The sequence below is a fragment of the Theobroma umbraticum genome, unplaced genomic scaffold, assembly GCF_002168275.2.
Source record: "Theobroma umbraticum cultivar Fairchild unplaced genomic scaffold, ASM216827v3 scaffold_86.0, whole genome shotgun sequence".
Taxonomy (NCBI): Eukaryota; Viridiplantae; Streptophyta; class Magnoliopsida; order Malvales; family Malvaceae; genus Theobroma; species Theobroma umbraticum.
The window spans coordinates 1,092,160-1,112,389 of NW_018397263.1; the positions used below are offsets into that span (position 1 = coordinate 1,092,160).

The 20,230-nt window shown below is 37.9% G+C and overlaps 3 protein-coding genes and 1 non-coding gene across 5 annotated transcripts; 2 read left to right on the top strand and 2 right to left on the bottom strand.

Annotated features, from left to right (window-relative positions):
• Positions 1-1,360: 1,360 nt before the first annotated feature.
• On the bottom strand, positions 1,361-1,431 carry TRNAG-GCC (transfer RNA glycine (anticodon GCC)). Its single transcript has one exon. It is a non-coding gene; the product is annotated as a tRNA-Gly (tRNA).
• Positions 1,432-1,541: 110 nt separating this feature from the next.
• On the top strand, positions 1,542-2,623 carry EMB1513 (copper ion transmembrane transporter). The gene has a single exon (XM_021433955.1). It carries the CDS (start codon positions 1,643-1,645, stop codon positions 2,408-2,410), a length of 768 nt encoding a protein of 255 aa, XP_021289630.1. The 5' UTR covers positions 1,542-1,642; the 3' UTR covers positions 2,411-2,623.
• A 7,555-nt stretch (positions 2,624-10,178) lies between these two features.
• On the top strand, positions 10,179-14,390 carry LOC110420305 (protein NRT1/ PTR FAMILY 5.6). Of its 2 annotated transcripts, XM_021433572.2 has the most exons (4): positions 10,179-10,446; positions 12,195-12,412; positions 12,790-13,334; positions 13,414-14,390. In XM_021433572.2, exons 1-4 carry the CDS (start codon positions 10,341-10,343, stop codon positions 14,273-14,275), a joined length of 1,731 nt encoding a protein of 576 aa, XP_021289247.2. In that variant the 5' UTR covers positions 10,179-10,340; the 3' UTR covers positions 14,276-14,390. The 2 variants fall into 2 exon arrangements, with proteins under 2 accessions (XP_021289247.2, XP_089640374.1); XM_089784248.1 differs by lacking the exon at positions 10,179-10,446.
• Positions 14,391-15,233: 843 nt separating this feature from the next.
• Positions 15,234-17,398, bottom strand: LOC110420263 (glyoxal oxidase-related protein). The gene has a single exon (XM_021433514.2). The coding sequence runs from the start codon at positions 17,020-17,022 to the stop codon at positions 15,415-15,417; it is 1,608 nt and encodes a 535-aa protein (XP_021289189.1). The 5' UTR covers positions 17,023-17,398; the 3' UTR covers positions 15,234-15,414.
• Between the last annotated feature and the right edge of the window lie 2,832 nt (positions 17,399-20,230).

Consider the following 20,230-nt stretch of genomic DNA (forward strand, 5'->3'; position numbering starts at 1 on the left):
CGGTAGTGTTATAGCAGGGAATCACTTCACAACGAAATGACCATTAATTTCACCTAGGAACTTGTAATCTAAGTTCCCGGTAGGATGCTCCAAAAACTTGAGACAGAACGAGGGAGCACATAGTTCTTTATCATAACAAGCTTATGCTGCTATTTATTTCACTAAATTAACAGTACTAAACAGGGGAATAAAATAATACAGATGCTGTTTGCGTGGGAACATCTTGGAGAGAGAAGAACCCAGAGCAGAGTTTTATTTGAATAAAGAAGGTCCTGTCAATTTACTGTCTTCTGAAATATTATAAAACATGAGCTTGCATTAGGTTGCCAAACCATAATTAACCCAAAATTGTTTTGCTGGAGATCCTGTGCCAGCCCATTGCATGGTGATGATCAATCCCAGTGGGGCAACAACTTGGTCGTTTACACGTGCAATGGGATTGATGGAGGCCTGACTATCATCACCTGCAGCGGTCTTTGCCCAGTTGGGATAAATTTACTCACTGTCAGGTAATATATGATCTGGTTTTCCACCGGTCTCGGATCCAGGTTAATGAAATCCAGCTCAATCCGTACAGGATACAGTACACATCAAGAACCATCACGCGTCTAAGCTCAATTTCTAAATGTTTGAAACTCTTCCCTAATAAGGCAACTTCAGACAGTAACAGCCTCCAAGGAATCCTGTTGTCAAGTTTGGAATTGGAATCCTTCCTAAATCAAACCAAACGAACAATATCATTAGCTTCTGTGTCTCGGATTTCAAATGGCTTCCTCCATTGGTTGTCAAACGACAAGAAACTACAGCTCGTCTGACATGGCCACAGACCCTCAGCTAATCATTATGCTTCGGAAGATGACACATTGCAGGTCTGATCTCAGCCTGGAGAACCAATAATTTTTGTGTTTGAAACATGTTTTGCCCTTCCTTATAATCCAGGATCAACTCTATCCCAACCCAAACAGTCCAATTGAAGATATCGATATTGACAGACAGGTGAAAATTAGCGTGCAACTTCACATTGTGGGAGTTACCTAATTTTGACTAACTATGAAGAATTTTACCCTTTTCTAACCTGGAAGCTGCACATGATGCTATCATGGTGACTGAAGCACCATGCTAGAGAGAAGGGACGCAGCAAGAAAGGTGTAGCTAGCTTGTAGTAACAAAAACAGGGAACAAAGAGATTGAGAATGGCGTTGCTCAACCACCTTCGTAAGGCATACAAGTTGTAATTCAGTCACTCTTAATCTACTTTTTGGCTGTTTCTTTATATATTCTTTGATATAATTTAATCAAGCAGGTATCCCCCAGTTCAATAAGGAGAGTAAGATGAGAATCAAATGAAAAAACTTTTCCTTGCACCAGCCGGGAATCGAACCCGGGTCTGTACCGTGGCAGGGTACTATTCTACCACTAGACCACTGGTGCTCTTCAATGTGGTGCACACGAACACTCTGTACATACATGGTATTTATGGATAATCCCTGCTCAAGCCTAACCACAAGATCCAATCTTGTACCATGCTTCAGGGAGCTGTTGCCAATTTGTTCCTTGATTCTCTTGAAACACCCCCAAGGCCACAAAAGATCAGTCTTTTAGTCCTTTCTTTGCTCCAAATTCAACGTCCTCAATCCTGAAAATGCAACTCTCAGTCCCGGCCCCATCTCAGAGCCTCTCCTTCGCAAAATCCCTCCTTTCCCCAACTCCCCTTTTCCTCCGCACGAAACTCTCCAGCCTCTCCCTCCACACCCCAACCCGACCCAACACTGTAATCCGCATGGGAGGTGGCCCCAGGACTTACCCAGGTGGAGTATCCAAATGGCAATGGAAACGCATGCAAGCCAAGAAAGCCAAGCAACTCCTCAAAGCCCGACTTGCCCGTGAACGCCACATCTATGAAATGCGCAAACGAGCTGAGCTCCAAGCCGCCGTCTCCGAACTTGAACGTCCCTGGGAAGTCGTTGAAAAAGCACCCAACTTGTTCTCCGTTTCAGCTGACGAGCAAGTTAAAGTCTTGGCTGACAGATTCCAGAAACCTGGCGGTTTCGATATGTGGAGTGACAGAGATGGGCCCCAGTTGTTTGAAACTGTTGATGGGTTGCCTTCTGCAAGGTTTTTTCCTAAAGGGGTTGTTCATAGTGTTAAACCGTATTTGAGAAGTAGAGAGAGTGATGAAAGTACTAAGCTTTTGACTGATAATAAGAGCGAGGAGACCGGGAATGAAGATGGTAATTCACAGAGAAATGGGAAAAGGAACGGTGTTAAATGGAGGAGGAAAGGGATGAGGAGAAGGTTGGATGCTGCTGAGGAGGGTAGTTTTGATGAGAGAAAAGGTAATTTGAAGTCTGAGGTTTATGATGTGACCTTGCAAAGAGATGGGAGTTATGGGATTAATAAGAAAAAATGACTGAGACGTAAGATTATCAAGGCAGGAAGGAAAATAGGCAGTGCTTTATTTGGTAATGTTCTTCTTCTTCTCCAAGTTGTCTCACTTTTTCCTGGATGAACTGCATTTAGAGGTGCTGCAATTTATTGTGTTTGGTGGATGAGACAATATTGAATGTACATTTGTATAAATTATATTGAATGCATATAATGATAATTAGTTATTAACTGAAAATTCCTTACTATCTCTAGTTTTCTTATGCAAGTTTGGTCATAGTTCAGTATTTAGAGTAGATAAGTTCAAGCAGCTAAAAATTTTGATCGAGTGCTTTATGCTTTATCAAAACTTAAACTTCGTAATCTATGAATTATAAGCATTCTCACTTAAATATATGCCCAAGTGCAAATTTCTTTCTGGCTTGATTCTTTGTCAATCTTGTCAAAAGTAGATGAAGTAAATGGATTAAAGATAACGAGCCAACATTCCAATGTACAAATTGTCAATTTGATTGAAATTTGTTCTGATTTTGACCTTGTTGCATCTGCAAATTGCTTTGATCGGTAGGTAATGAATTGAAGCTCACTTGAATTGCTTGACGTGGTTGACTAAATTGAGTCATACCAATGTTTCTTATTGCTACATGCTGATCATCTAGAGGTTCAAATGATGAATAGGGTTGTGTGTGAAGTCTAACAAATTCCCAAGTGGAGTTTAAGTTTTAGTTTCCATTAATTCATTATGGAGAAATGTAGCCTCTGTTTTGAGGGAAAATTTGAGGTCCGAAAATTTAAACAGGACGGATTCCTTGATAACTAGTCATAACCAACGTAGAAATATATTAGTCCACTACTTCTGTGATGTAGTGTTAGTTATTAGATTATGGAGGGATGAGATTGAGCAGCTGCACAATTATTGCAAATCACTTGGTCTTCACAGGTTAAAATGCCCCACAAGGATTTCTGTACATAGTATTTTGAAGAACTTTAGACGTTCTGGTCCTGCACTATTGTCCAGTCTACTAGAATATTTGTTGATTGATATATCATAATGGTATTATGGGCTGGAAAGGTAGTTCAGATGAGCATGTTATGAATGTGGTGAAAATGGTTGATGACCTGGCTCTTGATCTAGTGATGGTGGAGGCTTTGCATTTCTCCACCCTTTCTCATTCTGAACAGGTCAATTGTTGATATGATGCATAAACGCAGCTATTAAGGTTTGCACTACAAAAATAGGCTTATCATGTCTAAAGATCTGACATCATCTTTCATATAGGTGTTTGTGATACATTGCTGCTATAAATCCAGCAAGTCACCATCATAGGTGATTTGCTTACTTGGAAGAGTTGTGTTTCTTGAGGTTCACTGGGATTGGAGTGATTGCAACATGTTCTATAAGATCAAAGTAACAGAAAGAAAAGCAAACTAGCACTTTCATAAGGATTTTTTGTCACCATCTTATTCAAGGTTAAAAGGTTTCTACAAATTTGATACCATTTCATTTGCTGTCACATATTGGATGAAGGGTTTGTGTTGACTCATCCTCACATATCTCTAATCCTTCTCAATCAGAAAATATATGCGCATGCAGATGCTAAATCTGAAAGGATAAGGTTCATAGATGTTGAATTGGCACTAACCAATTGCTGTTTTTTGAACAAGTTGTCAATGGTTGGGAGCAGTCCTTTATTCCTCAATTTAAACTGTAGATAGAGGGAAAATTCAATTTGTTCTTATTAGAATAGATCTATCCTACCACTAGAGTTGTTCCTTCTTCGTGCTTGGCATGATGTTCAAACGTTCAACCAATAAAACCATTGCCCTTGCCCTTTGGAGCTGGTAGGTTTCATTCCACTGGAAGAGGGATTGCCTGCTCTCTTTTCTGTGTTTAAAATGACAGTGAATCTCCTTCGAACCCCATTTCAACAGCCTCCCGTTGGTACCTGTTAAAATCAAGGCCAATCATTGTAGCAGCACTACCCGCACTTCAGAATGTGTCCACACTTCACTTATCAGCTTTGTCAACCAGCACCCACACTTCTAGCTTACATTGCCCACCTTTTCACTCCTCAAGCACGAATAGTTAGTGGGTTTTCAAACTCATCCTCTCAACACCCACCCAAGTCAGCCCTCGTGACCTGTTTCCTAATCTATCAGCGTATTTGCTTTTATCAGTTTGTTCTTAGGTTATATCTTTGGGCCAAGCCGACAGAAGAAGAATTCGGATCATTCTCCTTCTTTCACTTGTATTTTCCAATTCCCAATGTTCTTGTGGCAATGGCTTCAGCTGGGAATTGTGGAATGCTTTGTTAGAATAGTGGAAAAGATAGTTGAACTTGAATTTATCAGTTTGATAGCTATAGCCTATAGCTGATGCAATTATTTTTTTGATCACTATGAAGAAAATGGGCAGGTGTAATCATGATCATGATTTGCCACTTTCATATTTCACCAACAGTAATTTATTTAGGATTAGTTTATAAGATTAGTCAAGATCGGATCATCGGGAGCTTTCTGATTGAACCACTTAGCGTGGTTAGCTTGGTCAAGATCTTGTCGAGGGCCTTACTACAAGTAGCTACATCAACTGGTGCAATGAACTATACTCCTACAGCCGGACGAGGTCTTTTACAATATCATGAAATCCTTGAAACTTCGAAGTTTGGAGTCCAGTGCCGAGCAAGGTCGCTCCTGGATTCAATCTTGTTCAAAACTTGAGTGTATTTGGTTCGTGAACCTGCTTTTTCTAAGTGATGTTTGGGCCCATGAATATCAAATTGCTTATCATCAAACACCATTCATATACGTTAATGATGATGATGAATGCATCAGGAATTTCTTCCATATAAGTAAACTACCAAACGCAGAGTGAAGATTGGAATAGACTATAAGTTGATTGCCACAAAGTAACAGGAAACGCATTTAGTGAAAAAGGAAGATTCTTTGTCATTGTAACACTGTTTGTTAAATAATCCCTGCAAACATAGTAATTTTTCCCTTTTAGTTTCTGGGTGTTGTTACGTGTAATACTGAAATTGCTTTAAGGAACCAAACGAAAGGGGATCCCTTGATGTTGCAATCTGAACCCAGTGGGCATAATAGGCAGGAAAGAACTTGGTGTAGTGGCTGATGGGACAGTCTTCTTCCCTGGAAATTTTGATGGATTTATCTTCTGATTAAAGGCATTGCCGACTCATCATGCAATGTCCTACTTCCCCTCTGTGATGCTTTTTTGGTGATCATGGGTCATTGTTTCATCGATTTAACAGCAAGGAGATTAAAGCAGCAATCTTGTTTCTTTTTGGAGGAAATTTGCCAAACAAATCTTGAAGAATCACAAGATTTGGATTCCAAAATACCCACTTGTTGTCGCTGTTTGATTGGCTGATGTGCAGTAAAGAGTGGGATTAACACAAAATGTGGAGGTGTCAAGTCAGTAATTTTCATCGCGTTTGGTCAATAGGCTCCGTCAGATTTTACGTATAAGTCTGTTATATTTCTATTAAGAGATCATGACTTAATTGAGTAAAATGAAAAAACAGGAGTTCAATTGCAAAGAATTAGTAAACTGTTCTAATGAATTTCATCTTGAAATTATGATATTCAACCATGGATTATAAAGTAAAAGAGGAAAATGATGATGCCTCCAGCAAATTGATGTTGGAAATTCAATTGCGCTACACCTTTCTTCCCCCAAAGATCACCAATCAAAAGTTGGGAATTCGTGGCAATGTAATCAAAAGCATGCAAGAACATCACAAATATGCACGTGAAGAATAAGCGATTCACTTTGAAGATCATGACACTTTGATTGACTAGACATGACTTGAACCAAAAACCAAAAGGAGGAGAGCAAAGAGAAAGAGAACAACCCCAGCATCCAGGGAGACACCCCTTGACTCAGCCTTACTTATCAGATACAAAAGTGGTAAAGCAAAGCACCATCAGGAGAAGGGACTAGAAAAAGATGAAAGCCACTTTGGTCTCAAATCATGGCCATTAGGCGTAAAGTAGTACACTAATTATCATTGAATTGCCTTCAACTGTTTTAATGATTATGTTACGCTAATCTGGAAGATTATTCATCTAAGTACTTCAGCATTTAGCCTTATCTTGTATCGATGGCAAGTGGGTGTATTCTTCTAGTCAATCCAGTTTCGAAAATTAGAAGTTATTGAATGTTTTAGGTCAAAGTCAGTTTGAACGTCTAAAATTTCAATGATAATGTTAAAATAATAATAATCATCATACAGACTATAGACTAAATCAACACAATCTAGTAGCAGACAAAATACTTAAAAGTCTTCTATTTAAAGTAATTGGAATTTGGAAATGAGAATGCCGCCATTGTTGAATCTTAGATTAAAAATGGTCCCATTTGCTTTCTGTGGTACAAAGGGCAAATAAGTATATAAAATCGAAGAGAGAACAGAATCTCAACGCTTGGTCCTGTATTACCGTGGATTTCCACTTGAAAGCAACATCATGATGAATGCATGTGGTTCATGTGTTAAATTCTTCCATGCACATATAGAAGTAAAGCAGAATATATCCCTCAACAATGACATAGGTACCCAAATCTTCTTAAATTCCTCCTTTTCGTATGAACATGCACAATGTGTTACATGCTGATGATACCCCAAATGGCTGGGAATACAGCTGGACTGTTGAAACAATGAGTTTTGAACCTTGGAATCGAAATTTTGAACATCAAAGGTGGAACTCATTGCCAGTTTTAGTTTAGAAAAACGAATTTGAAAGAGAAAAACAGATGGTGACCTGCCAGAATTTGCTCAAAGAAAATTGATGCTGGTGGCTGGGGCCAATCCTCTTTTCTGCATGTCTATCATTTCTTGTTAACTACAGCTTTCCTGGGGCTTGATTATGAAGCAGTGGACATGTGCCAATACACGAGGGGAACTATCAAAGGAGTAAATAACCCCAAAAAAGACAAAAGAAAAAAAAATCACATGGTCCATATTGCATAAGGAAAGTTCACCATGACAGCACCCACCATCCTTTGCTTCAGTTGAATTAATGGTTCAGGCAAAGGATAAAGCCCACCAACCTTTGCTCTTGAAAAGCTTGCTAAGTTAAGTTGAACACATTGTGGTCTTATCAAACATTTTTAGTATGTAATTAACAGTACTCTCTTGTTTATTTTAATCTCTTTGATGAATGTTGAATTATGATGTGTTCTATGAGGAGAGTGCTCAGGCCACCATGGAAAAAGGTTTATGCCATTTAATCAAACCACAGCCACTCAGACCCCCTCATGCCTGTAAGATATAAAGCAGTTGACATCAGATTTAAATAATTAGTTGTTTTATAATGGCATTGAGTTTTATTGCAGAGTTGAATTATCTGTCTGATCTTTTCAACTCATTCATCTAATTTATATCTTTTGGTTTGTGTTCTCTTTGGGCCAAGTGTTTATTATTTGGTATTGCTCCATTTTCAGCCTAATGATTCCAAGAGATAGATAAAAGATCATCATAGCATGACTTGAGGACTACATTTTTTTCTAAATAAAAAACATTAATGTTCACATGTTAAAGAAATTGGATATGAACAAATAAGAACTCAATTTTTTCTTCCTTGAATATATACTTCAATGTCAAATCACTCATGTGCATGAAGTGTTATACTATCTGGATTGATAGATACCTTTAAGCTATAGTTTGCAGCATTTAATCCAGACCCAAACGTGTGAAAGTTCTGCAATTTCTATACAAATCATTTCCCACATGTAACTTATTAATTAAGCTTAATTGCCCACATTAAATATTTCAACAAGTTCATGCTTATTTTTTGCTTAAAGTATAGCTCCCAAACAACATAACCAACCACCCATTTTGGAGGAAATTAGGTGACATAACTAGGTGCCACTAAGGGCATCTGAGAATATAGAATTGATTAGAAGAGGATGCAATTTCTTCTTCTCTCTTTTCAGCAGACATGATCAATATGTCACTATTTCTTCCAGTAGTTGAGAAAACTATTTAGTTTTTTGTGGGGGGAGGAAAATGGGCCATTAAGCTTTGGAAATGATCTTTCGCTTTGCACGTTCTTTAATTTTTAATGGTTTTTTACTATTTATTTAAAGAGAAAAGTTCCATTTACATCTTTTATGGTTTCAATTATTTTCACATGACGCTCATAATTTTTTTGGAATTAACACTTTGTGAATATCTTCGGATTCAACGAAAAGTTAACTTATTTGTTTACGTTTAATGTTATTTTTATAATTTTACAAAGTAAAAAATTGTCCACAATATGCTAATTGAGAAAAAAAAAATATAAGATGTTACATGAAAAAAATTGAAAGAACGAGAAATGTAAGTGGAGTTTACCCTTATTTAAATTGTTTATATTAATAATTATATCATTAGCAGTTAAAATATTAAGACGATTGAGTAAATGTGACACATGCTAGGATTTTATATATTTCTAATCAATACTATTTGTCATAATCATGAATCTAAGACTAAGGATTAAATATTTTGGGTCTAAGAGGAACGGGTATTAACTACTACCACAAACAAAAATTATTTTAAAACAAGACAAAAAAATTAATTATTATAACTTGTTTAATAAACAGAAGACACTAAAAGGCCTAGTGCTTATTGTTGTCAGTACTTTTGTAAATTAGAAACGAAAGCTCACTTTGCTAGAGATTCGTATCTAGCAGAATCATATTCATAGAAAGTTAAATTAATTTAGTAATATCTCCTTTTTTCCCAAGAATTATATAGATTTTTTTTAATTCAATATATATATATTAATTAACATATATACATGTAAGTAAAGTAGATATGCATAAACCCATAAAGGAATTAGAAAGAGTTCCTTCTTATTATATAATCTAGCTGGTCAATGAAAGAAAAAAAAATGAAAAAGTAAATTTGATTGACTGAAAAAATACAAAAAAAAAATATACATTTTCTTTTACTAATAAAAATTGGTGGGCACAAAGCAATTCATTCCTCTACTAAATATATATATATATATATATATATATATATGTTATACACTATCAAGAGCTATAAGGGGGGATTGGGAACTCTAATCTTGACACCAACCTTTCTAATACAAAATTAATTTCATTAAAAACCCAAAAAAATCATTAAAATATTTTGATGAAAAATTAATGTATTTTTTAATATAAAAAAATAATCATTAAGTAATATTTGACTTATTTATTAATGCATGATCTCTTATTTAAAAGAGTAAAATTTGAATTTTTTCTTTTTAAATCTAAAAAAAAACCATTAAGTCAAATTTAGTGAAAAATATAAACCCTTGGCTGGTGAAAAATATAGACTGTTAGGTTAAACTTACATTGTCGGTGGAAAAATTGACAAGTGAGAAAAGATTTATGCTGATCAATTATTACAAGTCATATTGAAAGCAAACAAAAACATTTTCTACTAGCTAGTTTGTTGCTTTCAATTATGGAATATAGTTTTGGATATGGACTTTCACTAACCTATAGACCTTAGTTTCTTGGTTTTTCTTTTTGGGACTTTGGTACTGATGCCATTCCCATCTTTTAAACATTATACAACCATGACGTTTTCGGCTGGACGGAAGGATAATTCTTCCTATCAAACAAAATTTCTCTAGAAGGACACTAGTTTTTATCCCATGTAAGCTAATACTGTATTTCTATATCTTTTTTTTTTTTGTGAGGGGGGTTCTGGTGGATGAGTTTATCCTGTTCCTCTTTCCCACTACAGTGAGTCAACAAAGTAAACCTTTTCCCCTATAAAACCAGGTACAAGGTTTAGCTTTTTCTGCCACAAATCATCTCTTAATTTCCCACTCTTTTAACATAACATAGTATCCCTTTCGGTATTCTGTATTGCTTCTTTTTTGCTGCTTTTGTTTGCTAGAGAGGCTGTAGTGAGGGAAGATGGTTCTGGAGCAGAGAAAAGGAGAAGAAACGAGAGATGGTGGTGATGAAGAGAAATGGGTTTATGATTCTTCTGTGGATCATAAAGGAAGAGTTCCACTTCGAGCTTCCACTGGTGTTTGAAGCCTCCCTCTTCATCATCGGTAAGGAATAAACCAACAGAAAACCTCCACCCCCCCCCCCCCCCCTATCATATATATCGTTTCATGTCATAATATACAAATTAAGCCAGCCATGAGGATTTGATTCTCTTGTGTCTTATCCATCATTTGGTTGCCATGACAAGGCAAAGGAATTGAAAGTCATTTCAAGAATTTTCTTTTCCTGTTGCTGCTCCTCCTTGGGGTGTGTTTCATTGCTTCAACCTAAACCATTGACAGTTTGCTTTGGCATGCTACAAATCCCAATCCTCTTGCCTCCATTTTCTTACAATTAAGCAGTTCTTTTTCATGCCACTTCATCTTTTCTGAAGAAATTGCCACCTTGCTTTTGCTAACATGTGAAAACCAGTGTTTGTGTCCAGATCCTAAGAACCTTGGGTGTCAGTTTTGGAGTGAAATAACTCGCCAAAAATCTTTAATTATAGTTAAAAACAACAGTAACTTGTTTGGGTAGATGTAATGAAACTCTGAGAATTCATCATGTGCATGTTATAGAGGAAAATTATCATCTTACATCATTTATTAAATGATTTCTTTCTCTTTTTCTTTCTTGAACATGCATAATGAGTGAAAGTTTCAGTAGGTGATAGTTGTATATATCACACGTATTCCATTTTTTGTCCTCACATTTCTTGTTTGTCCTTGTTCACTATGACTGTGAATATACAGTCATATGTTCTAGTTAAGAAGTTTCCAAACAAATCATTTGCCTAATGGTAATTGGTTAAAGGTTAGAGAGAACATGCATGATCATAAACCATGATGATAATTCTTTGAAGTCCTTGATGAAATTAGAGATCATATGTCTGTTCAAATTCAGGTATGTGCTATAGTAGCTAGCTAGGGTGGATAAAATGGAATACAAAACAAAATAGAGGTATGAACCGTTATTGACATTTAGAATATCAGTAGCAGTAAGAAAGTCTGTTTCACGTGATTCCCATTCATGTGGTCCTTGTGACAAATAGAAGAATATTGTTGCAAGTTTTCAAGTTGGGCAAAAGAAAAGGTCTCCATACATCAGCTTATGGAAATAGTGTCAAATATACGTAGTAAGAGGTTATGGGTTACCTAAGGTGGAAGGTGGGCATGCCACTGCAGCACTGCTGCCACTCTGCTGACCACACAGAAGCAAAGAAAAAGCTCATGTACAGAGCTTGCATGAATACCCTGTCGGATCAGTCAAAGTACCACAAAAAAAAACTATTTTTGGACTTGCTGCCTTCTTTCTGCAAATGGGTCTCCTGTTTTGAACTGCCCTTTATAAATTTGACATTCCAACAATTTTGTTTTGGTTTTCCTTTTTTCTTGAGAGTTGGGGTTTGATTTAAGCACAGTGCAAATTTGATCTAATTGGTTCTTCAGTATGTGTGGTTAAGTCTACGTCAAGAAACTTAATACTAGAATTGTAGAAAAGGCCCTACCTGCTTTTTCTGGAGTCAAAGGGTAGCCTTTAATTTGCAACAAGAACAGATGCCTACGGTCCACAGCAACAGCTCAAACCATATCAGGTCAATAAGGGGGAGAAAACATACATGTCCCAGATTAGAGAATAGGCTTTATCACAATTATTTTGACACTGATTTGCATTCTGATTTCACCCAAATAAACATTTAGTAATAGTTACTGATTCATTGAACCAGATGATAACAAATACTACCTTTCTTCCCTGACTAATTCTACATTAAAAAGGTAAAACTTTTTTTAATCTTATGTGATATTGATTTCAGCAATCGAGTTCAGTGAAAGGTTGAGTTACTTTGGGATAGCGACAAGTTTGATCATTTACCTGACCAAGGTGATCCACCAAGACCTCAAGACAGCAGCAAGGAGCGTCAACTACTGGGCTGGGGTCACGACGCTAATGCCACTACTTGGAGGGTTCATTGCTGATGCATACTTGGGCCGGTTCTCGACGGTTCTTGTTTCATGCATCGTCTACCTTTTGGTAATCTCATTCACAGTTATATTCTACTCTAGAAACAGCATTGCTTCAGTTTATTTTTGTCCTTAAGACCAAGAGTAACATCTGATAAGTGCAAAGCTACCTCCAAGAACATTTACTATAGGTCGAAGTTAAAATCCTACTTTAGACAGTTTCGAGGGAGGACTTAGTCTGAGTAGGCCCATTGAACAATTGGGTTTGATGGAGGACTTGTTTATCCAACAATCACATGAAAAGCTGACCCCACGGGCTATGCCTAGCCCATAGAAATTCATCGTCGAAATTCTGTTCTTTTTCGATAAATTCTTCCGTTTTCAATATTCAGAAGCTGTGTTTGAAAATTTGCTTATTATCTAATCTTTCATTGGGAAAAAAAACAGGGTTTGCTTCTCTTAACAATGTCCTGGTTTGTGCCAAGCTTAAAGGCCTGCGATGCTGATGTGTGTGATGAGCCTAGGAAGATTCATGAAGTGATCTTCTTCCTTGCCATATACTTGGTCTCCGTTGGAACAGGAGGCCATAAACCTTCACTGGAGAGCTTTGGAGCTGACCAGTTTGACGATGATCACTCTGAAGAGAGGAAGAAGAAGATGTCCTTCTTCAACTGGTGGAACTTTGGCCTTTGCTGTGGACTCTTATTGGGCGTCACTGTGGTTGTTTACGTGCAAGACCATGTCAATTGGGGGGCTGCAGATATTATTCTGACCTTAGTTATGGCTTGGTCGCTGTTGATATTCATCATTGGAAGGCCATATTACCGTTACAGGGTGCCATCAGGAAGCCCCTTGACGCCAATGCTACAGGTTCTTGTAGCTGCCATTTCTAAAAGAAAACTGCCTCACCCATCCAATCCTGCAGAGCTGTGCGAGTTTCCCATGTCACAAAAGACGCAGGGGAGGCTTTTGTGCCACACCAAGAAACTAAAGTAAGATGGATACTTTGTCTGTCTTTAATATTGATAGTAGAATTCTCCTCCAATTTCTAATTAATGCTGTGCCTTTCAGGTTCCTTGACAGAGCTGCCATTATTGAAGACAATGAAAATTCAATTGACAAACAGAATCCCTGGAGACTTGCAACTGTTACCAAGGTTGAGGAGATGAAGCTTGTTCTGAACATGATTCCCATATGGTTAGCCACCTTACCTTTCGGAATTTGTGTAGCACAAGCTTCCACATTCTTCATCAAACAAGGGGCCACTATGAACCGAAACATTGGCAATTTCGTGATTCCGCCAGCCTCGATCTTCTCTCTAGCCGCCATTGGCATGATAATCTCCGTAACCGTCTATGAAAAGGTCCTCGTACCAGCACTCAGGAGAACAACAGGGAACGAACGAGGCATCCAAATCCTCCAGAGAATTGGTATAGGAATGGCTTTCTCAATAACTACAATGGTAGTTGCAGCCCTGGTCGAGAGAAAGAGATTGGCTGCTGTGAAAAAGGACCCGGTACATGGCTCCCTCTCCATGACTGTGTTCTGGTTAGCACCACAGTTCATCATCATCGGTGCTGGAGACGGGTTCGCTCTGGTCGGCCTGCAAGAGTACTTTTATGACCAAGTTCCAGATTCTATGAGAAGCTTAGGCATTGCATTTTACCTGAGCGTGATTGGAGCTGCAAACTTCCTTAGCAGCCTGCTGATAACACTTGTTGATCACGTCACAGAGAAAGGAGGGAAGAGCTGGTTTGGCAAGGACTTGAACAGCAGCCGCTTAGACAATTTCTACTGGCTGTTAGCAGTCATAACCATGGCCAACCTGTGCATCTATATGTTCCTGGCAAAGCGTTACTCTTACAAAAACATCCAGAGTGTGGCTGTAGCTAATTGCAATGAAGAAGATGATAATGCTGGATCAATGGCCTGATATTAATTATAACTCATTGATCTTATATAAATAAGCAAATTGTTGCTAGTTTTTAGCATTTCCTAGAGTAATTTAGTGTTCAATTAAGGTAAATTAATAAATATATTTTAACATATTACTGGTCTCTCAACTGATGTCTCATTTGATGTCATTGTCATAATTGTACACTGTGTGTTCAGTTTTACATTATTAATCAAAAATCTTAAATCATAAACACTATATTTTAATAATAAAAATAAATAATCTAACACTAAAAGTGACATGCTAATATAAAAAAATTACATGAAAGAAACATTAAGTAGTACTAGCCTGTTTCAAACCAACCTAATGAATTATAAAGGACAAATTGATGAAAATTTGAAGAAAATGCTAGTGACCGTTATCGTAGAGCTTGATTTAGGTACTTTGACCTTGTTGAAAGCTGTAAAGTTCTCTTTTGCTCAACATTATTAGTGGGCAGCCCCATGCTAATGACAAGTGGGCGAAGGTGGGGTCTTTGCCAAAACTAGGAAGGACTTACCCATAGAACAAAAGGGCATTTTCCATTTCCTGGACCGAAAGTAACGAAGCCAGAAGAAACAAAGGGAAAAGAAGGAAGAAAAGTAACTAAAAATCTAATCTTTCAGAATTTGGGACAAAGGGAAAAAAATTCTGAACTGAAATCTTGTTGCCATGTTAATGAAGTTTCATAAATTTAGGTTTGGTCCCCCTTCTTCCCTCAAGTGACAGATTGCTCTCTTTTTAACTTTACTTTCATTTCTTATTCAATAATTGAATTCTTTTTCACTTTTAATTAAACCCAACATTATATATTAATTTCTCGTTTCATAAGTGATACCAAAGACTAGAAGACATGAATCTGTATAATAGTAAAAGATATAATTTTGGACCGTTATGGATATTTTAAAGTCCCTATTTTTGACCGAATCAATATAGGATAAGAATAAAACAAAGATAATTGACAAAAAAAAAATGATGGATCATTTCATTTGGATTTGGATAAGAAATAGTACATTTGTATATAAACAATTCAAAGTTTTAAGGCTTGGAATGTTAATACAATATGCACATCTTTGCAATATTTGTTAAAAATAATTTTTTTTTAAAAATACAGTAATGGTTTAAAAAAATTAAACAATTTAAGGAACCACACGAACCCAGCGTGCGACACTTGGCACTCCCTGGTTAACTGCAAACACCATATAATAACCCGGCGGAGCAACGGCTCCACTAGGCGGCGCCGTGGCCTTAATCCTATACCGACCGTTTTCTGGAACCGACGGCGCAACGTTAAGTTTGACCAACCTTTGACCCTGCGAAAACGAATGCGTGGCAAAAGGCGCGCTTGCGAAATTGACCTCCACAATTCCCACAACCGGCAACGAAACCGAAACAAAAACATCGAACGCCTCGCCGTAGCGTACCGTTTCGGGAATTCCCTCGATTACGGGTCGGATATTGGCCCGATCGGGAGATAAATACTCCGGCCAAAATGCTTCGAGCCTCAGTTCGGTCGGAAATTCAACGGCGAATTTATAAAAGTAATGCGGGTTACTACCCGCTACTAAAACCCGCCCATCAGGTAACAAGTTGGCGGTTGAATGGTACATTCTGGGAACCTTTCCCGGGTTCAAAGTCATGAACCGTAAACCAGCCGGTTGATCGGGTCGGTAAAGAACCGGATATAAACACGGATTGGAAGCCATCTCGAAACCTTGGGTCCCGGCTTGAGCTCCATTAATGATCAGGGAATCACCTGTCGGAAGCATCACCATATCTCCCATGATCCTCCCGAATGGCATATCCTCCATTTCCCAACCCGGCTTTGGATCAGTTGCTACAATTCGCCCACAGCTGCCGTGCGCCGGAGTATCGGTACTCCTCTCTATGAAAGCCCCGTATTGGGCTCCACCGCAGATAACAATCACAGCCGTAGAAAAATCACCTTCGAGAGCTAACATCACCGACGACCCAGCTGAGGGATAATTCCGCGGGCCCCCCGATAACGCTGGGTAATCACGAATTACTTTATTGACCTCGTGGTCGTACATTACTGCTTTGTTATTGGCGAAGATGAAAAGGTGACCGTTGGGAAGAAGGTGGACGTAAGGGTACAAATTGTCCATTTGATTATCTTCCACGTCTGCAAGGAATTTCAGTTCAATGGCGCCGTTTTTCCTCGGTGGAAAATACTCAACGGTATTCGTTCCTCTCCCTCCAACGATGATTACAGTTCCGTCCGGTAAAATTTGGTTCGTTGCATACCATCTGCCGTTAACTAACTGCACGTCTCTGAGCTCCACCCAATCGCAGAACCCGGTGGGTTCACACGGTTCGAATTTCCGGATCTTTTTAAACCCGTCCAAGTCTCCTCCAGTCTGTAGAAGTGTCCCGTCGGGGAGGAACTGGCCCGAGGAGCACCAAGTGTCTGTGAGGATCATCAACGGTCGGATTTGGTTGGTTTGCGGATCGAAAACGACGGAGTGAGCGTAACAGTCCCTTTTGAGGATAACGTCTGTCGGGTCGTTACGGCAGTGGCCTTTGGGTAGCATTTTACGAGATGGCCCGATGTTGGTCCGGTCCAAAAGAACCACCGTATTGAAACGAGTAACCGCCGTGTGCATGGAGGCTATGCCAGCGTTCGGGACCAAGAGTTCCCACTTGCCGGGAAGCTGAGCCCTTACGGCTACCAGAGTCGTGAAAATTAAGACCTGCAGAAGCCATCGAGAAGAAGAAGAGTTCTCCATTACAAACAAAGAGAGAGAGAGAGACAGAGACAGTGGACACTGAAGACTAAAAGACACTACTTTAAAGCGAGCTCGAAAGTACAAAGTGCGGGAAGGTTCACGGTAAGAAAGTAAAAGCCAGCCGTCCGATCAAGGGGAATCTGTTCTGTATGTGGAAGTTATGGTTCACTGAATTCAACGGTAACGTCTGTAACAATGGGTGCTTAAAAGCCGCTGAACTTTGACACGTATGCAGTCGTTGTCAGGGTTAATTTTCCTTTGCTTACTGACGACAGCTTGAAATTTGGCAGCATGGGGGATAAGAGCACGTGGTGGATCAACATCTTCGATCGTGTAGTTTTTGTTGTGTATAATGGACTGATGTTCTTACCCAACATACGCAAGGAGGCAGGCAGGAGCGTCGTTTCTTTATGTGTTTCTTACGTTTTGGCAAGTGGATTAAGATTTTGAGGTGGGCTCCGACTTGGAAGTGGATACGTAAATAACAATGGCGGCCGCACCGACTTGGAAAGCTTAATTAACCCTTAATTCCGAATGATTTAAGTGAAGAAATTGATGTACAAAACCATGGGATTTTGCTTGCAGCCTAGCACTTTTTACCTTCCCTCGGAAAGTTCATTAGATTCGCTGCTGTTACTGTTAGTATGGCAGACTTATTCTGTCAAAGGAGATTCCCTGTTTGTTAAATTATTGATTTACTAATATTTTTATCGAATAAGAATCTTTACCTTATTAATGAAATTGCAATGCTAATTCTTTTAATCTTAAACATAGCATTAATATGAATACGAGGTAAGAAACGAAATACAATGACGAGACAGTAGGATTCTGTTCATAAACAATGACGAAACATGTTAAGAACATGTGCGCTTTAGGTCAGAGTGCTTTCAATTTCTTCGGTGCATCAATGTTTAACTCAATCATTGAGGTTTTGGTTCTAATTGCTAGTAGCTAGTTGCTGCCACAGTATGCTCGCAATTAAATTTACTGGCTTGGTCATAGTGAGTAGGTTTAATAGTTTTATATAGTTATTTGGTGACACCTACTCAGAGTAAGCGTAAATACTCTTCATCATGATTAGAAGCACGAATAGACTGTTTCTTCCATCATGGAAAAGGAAGTCTTCAAGATTCTTTTCCTGGAAAAGCTTTGTTCTCGAATCAAATTATACAGCCCCCCAACAGACTTGTTTTCACTTCGCTGGGGAAATTTAATTGGTTGATGTCTTTTCCATCAAAACTCTTATGTTAATGGCCTATGGGTGTGTCAGCTCAAAGCGGCTGCTACTGGACCTATGATCGCCAAGGATATATATGAATATTAGCTCTCCATATGTCAGCATCAGCAGCAGTCAAATGGATAGAAAGTGCACGAAATGGCCCGGGCTAGAATTTCACCATAGTGCCAAAGACGTCACCTTCCATAGATGGCGATGGTGACTAGAGAGTTATTTTCCCTGTTCTTTCTCTCAGATCGAACCACCAAAAGTTACCGGGAATGTTCTGTGAGTTTGCTCTGGGTATGATTAATGCTTAAGGGTGAAGTAGACAACTAGTTGTTCTTCATTTGAGATGCATTTTTTTGTATATTGAAGAATATTATCAGGAAGAGGACGCCAAGGACAACCTGGCTCATTTCTAGCCAAGTTCATATTCAGACTACCCTTATCTGTCAAAACAGGCGTGGCTGTCGGTGACACCCTTGTGTCTAATTAGGTGTTCCTTGCTGCTAAGTTTACCATCGCCCATTAATTAAAACTTTAACAACTAAGCTAATATCTCTTTGGAATTCAGATTATGTATATTTTTTATAGTGGCAAATATGAAGTTAGGGAATAACGGAATAATCTAACAAAAATCATTTAAAATCTTACACAATAAAAAATGAAAAAAATCAAATACACTCGTAAAAATATAAGAAGTTTACAATAACTGAAGTTTTTTATGACCTACTTCATGACAAAAAAAGATTTATTAACAAAAATGAAGAGAAACCTTTGTCTCACTTAAACGTAGATCTTTTTCTTAATTTAGACTCTCACAAGACTAATTTAATCATATTTTTTATTCAAGATTAAGTACTAGAGTCTTTTCTTAATCTACTTAGAATTCAAGATGGTCTCAGCATTTTCGTATGAAAAGAAAGTTTATCCTACCTAATTAAGGTTATGGGTGATTTTGATTTTTCAGATGGAAGTTTTGTTTGAAGCAAGAAGATTGAATTTAAAGATTTTGGTCTCGATAGAACTTTGACATGTCTCTTCTCCACCCACATTAATGTATTACTGGTTAAAAAAATTAGGGACCTTTTTTCATGAGCCTTTCATTATGTAACATTTCTTTTTCCATGAATAGAGGTAAAGACAATATGATATTGCTGAACTTGGAAGTTTTTGTTTGAAGCAAGAAGATTGAATTTAAAGATTTTGGTATCAATAGAACTTTGATGTGTCTCTTCTCCACCCACATTAATGTATTACTGGTTGAAAAAATTAGGGACTTTTTCCCATGAGCCTTTCATGAAGTAACATTTCCTTTTACATGAATAAAGCTAAAGACAATATGATATTGCTGAACTTTATTGGAATCGTGAGTGGAAAGCGAAAATGAGTGAGAATGAGAGCTAGAGCCTAAAGAAGATGCTCTTTATACATGTCCAGGACGAATAAGAGCTAATTTAATTATATACTCCAATTCTTTTTCTTTTATATAATTAGCTGCAGGAATCATATCTTTGGTATGGTTGGTAGGGATTGGGCATGAGTGGCCATGGTTTTGCTGGGAGAGGGATAAAGTAACATCACAGACCCTAACCTTTGCCAAAAAGAGAAGAGGAAAAGTCTGACATAATGTATATATAGTGATGGTATAATATCGGCCCCAGTTCAAAGAAAACATTGTCGTAGGACTTTGTGTGACAAACGTATCAGAAAAATAGAGATGATGTTTTGATTTCATATTAAGGGAAGGAATCATCGAAAAATAATGATCTTGCAATTAGGACGAATTTGACTTAAACTCATTTCATATCAAAGAGGATACAAATAAAATGATGGATGGTGATAAAAACGTCATCGGATTGGTTAGGGAAAAATATTTTATCAGATATTTAAGAAGAAATGAATAAAGTGTTTCAATTTTACATCGACAGATAAAAAAATTATGATAAGTTTATAAATAGAAACACTTTGCGTTTCAATAAATTAATC

Bases quoted from the DNA above. Each gene is read 5' to 3' on its own strand.
- EMB1513 (XM_021433955.1), top strand. From the start codon at position 1,643: ATGCAACTCTCAGTCCCGGCCCCATCTCAGAGCCTCTCCTTCGCAAAA.
- LOC110420305 (XM_021433572.2), top strand. From the start codon at position 10,341: ATGGTGGTGATGAAGAGAAATGGGTTTATGATTCTTCTGTGGATCATA. The intron at 12,413-12,789 runs GTAATCTCATTC...GAAAAAAAACAG, and splicing joins CATGCATCGTCTACCTTTTG to GGTTTGCTTCTCTTAACAAT. The intron at 13,335-13,413 runs GTAAGATGGATA...TGTGCCTTTCAG, and splicing joins TGCCACACCAAGAAACTAAA to GTTCCTTGACAGAGCTGCCA.
- LOC110420263 (XM_021433514.2), bottom strand. From the start codon at position 17,022: ATGGAGAACTCTTCTTCTTCTCGATGGCTTCTGCAGGTCTTAATTTTC.